This window comes from Egretta garzetta, unplaced genomic scaffold (assembly GCF_000687185.1).
Source record: "Egretta garzetta isolate BGI_Z169 unplaced genomic scaffold, ASM68718v1 scaffold7, whole genome shotgun sequence".
NCBI lineage: Eukaryota > Metazoa > Chordata > Aves > Pelecaniformes > Ardeidae > Egretta > Egretta garzetta.
The window spans coordinates 4746287-4748803 of NW_009260350.1; the positions used below are offsets into that span (position 1 = coordinate 4746287).

The following is a 2517-nucleotide window of genomic DNA, read 5'->3' on the forward strand; positions in this document are numbered from 1 at the left end:
CTGCGCCGTGCACCGTGCCGGCCGGGCGCTGCCTGACCTGCGAGGCGGGCTGGAATGGCACCAAGTGTGACCAGCCCTGCTCGCCCGGCTTCTACGGAGAGGGCTGCGAGAAGCTCTGCCCCCCCTGCAAGGACGGCCACACCTGCAACCACATCAACGGCAAGTGCTCCCATTGCAACCCGGGCTGGATTGGAGACCGGTGAGTGCGGGGGCTGCTGGGTTGGGCCCCGGCAGGGCGATGCCCAGCCTCCCTGCTGCTTCCCACCTGGGGACCAGGGCTGGCTGCGGGTTTCTGCAGCCAGGAGGGGAGGGCAGGGGTGGGCTGAGTCTGCTGGCATGGCCACGGGACCAGAGGGAGCCTGCGAGACCCCTGCCCTGTGCCCCCCAGTCAACACTGGGTGCTTGTGGCCAGGCTCAGCTGTGAGGCTGGGATGCTTTCCTGCAGGCTCTCACGCCCAGGATTGGGCCTGAGGCTCTGCAGCCCCCAGGTGGGGCTGACAGTGCAAGCAGGAGGGCTGGGGGGATGCCAGAGGTCCCCGGGAGCCAAGGGTGCTCCAGCCGCCTGCCTTCATCCTTCCCCAGGTGCGAAACCAAGTGCCGGAATGGGACGTACGGGGAGAACTGCGCCTTCGTCTGCAGCGACTGCGTCAATGGCCAGTGCCACTTCGAGACTGGCCAGTGCCTCTGCCACCCCGGCTCCCACGGCACCTAGTAAGTGAGCCACACTGTGGGGTGCACCCCGGGGCACGGGTGATGCTCAGGCACCTCCTGCCCCCTTGGGTCCTACACGGTTCCCAGCCGAGGGGTTTCCTGCAGCAGAAGCGCTCACAGGCAGTAATTCGGATGATTTTTGGAGCGGAGGGGAAAGGACGCGCTGGTGGAGCCGTTAGCAGCAAGGAAATGCCGCGAGAGAGGGATTTTGCTTTAGGAAATGGCTATTTGGCAAAAACAAATGCCCTCGACAAAGCGGTGGTTTGGTGGATTTTTTTTTTTGTTTGTTTGTTTTTAAGTCCAGGGTGGAATTTCTAGCCAAAAAGAGAGAGAAAACCACATCCCAGAATAGCAAACAGCCTCATGGGGACGGCATGCGCCGGGCGCTCCTGCTGTGAGCCGCGGCTCCGGCCGGCGTCGTCCTCATCCCAGGGTCCTCAGCCCCCGGTCCTTCCCCTTTCTCCTGCCCAGGGAAGGGGCACAAGGGATGTCGGAGTCCTGGTGTTTTTTTCCAGTGTGGGACTGAAGTGCTGTTGGAAAAGGCGAGGAAAGTGTTTCCCACCCAGCCGGGGCCTGCAATCCCATTCCCCCAGCTCCTGCCAGGAGGTGTTCCTCGGATTTTCCTGGGAATTCACCGTGAGGTTGGCAGTGGCAGCAGGGACCTGGGACCAGCATCTCACCCGTGCTGGCATTTCTCTCAGGGCTCAGAAACAGGGAGCATTTGATTTCAGGTGGGGTTTTCTGGGGCTTCACTGACCGGTTGTGCTGCTGGCAGAGCTGGGAGGCGAGCAGGGAGGCAGCCTGGCTGGGCACTGGTGCCAGCCCAGGACATCCTTGGCACCTTCGGTAGCAAAGCCGGAGGTAAGAGGGTCCTGGTGCTCACTGGGGGAGTGAGGCAGTGATTTCGGTGCAGTGCTGGAGGGCAGCGCATGAATGAAATTGTTCCAAGACCCTGGCGCAGCACTGGGGATGCGGGGACCGAGGATGCTTGGGATGCAGGGACCCGGGGATGCTCACGATGCAGGGACTGGGGATGCTCAGGATGTGGGGACCAGGGATGCTTGGGATGCGGGGATGCTTGGGATGCAGGGACCGGGGATGCTTGGGTTGCAGTGACTAGGGATGCTCAGGATGCGGGGACCGGGGATGCCTGAGATGTGGGGACCAGCGATGCTTGGGATGCAGGGACCGGGGATGCTCAGGTTGCAGTGACTAGGAATGCTCGGGTTGCAGTGACCGGGGATGCTCGGGATGCAGGGACTGGGAATGCTTAGGATGCAGCCCCGGCCCCAGCAGCATCCTGGAGCTGTAGCCATGGGCTGAGCTGTGCCGTACGGGTGCACGCCGGGCAGGCTCAGGGACTTCCCTGGTGCTCGGGCAGATCCCTGTGACTATGTGCAAAGCAGTGGTTTGGTCAGCAGTGTGTAATTTTGCTAAAAAGGGGATGATTTCTGGAAAGGAGGCAGGAGGGATGTCCTCACCCTGCAGGGACATCCTCTCAGCTCTGCAGCTGGAGGGTGCTAAAGGAAAGAAAAAAAACTTTGTGTGCACTGTGAACATTTTATCTCCTCCGCAGCGTTCCCAGAGGTGCCTGGACCCTCTTGAGAAAAAATCATTCCCCTCTGCTCTCCCAAAATCTCAGGCTGGGGCAGACCTGTGGGTCCCAGCGGTGGGGTGAGGGGTTTTGGGTTGCCGGGGAAGTATCCCAGCTCCCATCCTGCAGCATTTGCTGCCCCGGCGCAGCTGCTGGCGCGGCCGCAGGGGCTCAGTGCCCATCCCAGCGGGCACGCGGCGCCTGGCAGGCAC

General features: G+C 62.1%; 1 protein-coding gene across 1 annotated transcript in view; it reads left to right on the top strand.

Annotated features, from left to right (window-relative positions):
- The window catches only part of LOC104129949 (scavenger receptor class F member 2), a gene marked incomplete at its 5' end in the record, with an annotated part of 14316 nt that overhangs the window by 882 nt on the left and 10917 nt on the right, over window positions 1–2517 (top strand). Inside the window, 2 exons of the mRNA XM_035898385.1 lie at window positions 10–199; window positions 583–711. Coding sequence (XP_035754278.1) covers window positions 10–199; window positions 583–711 — 319 coding nt within the window. The remainder of the gene's footprint in view (window positions 1–9; window positions 200–582; window positions 712–2517) is intronic.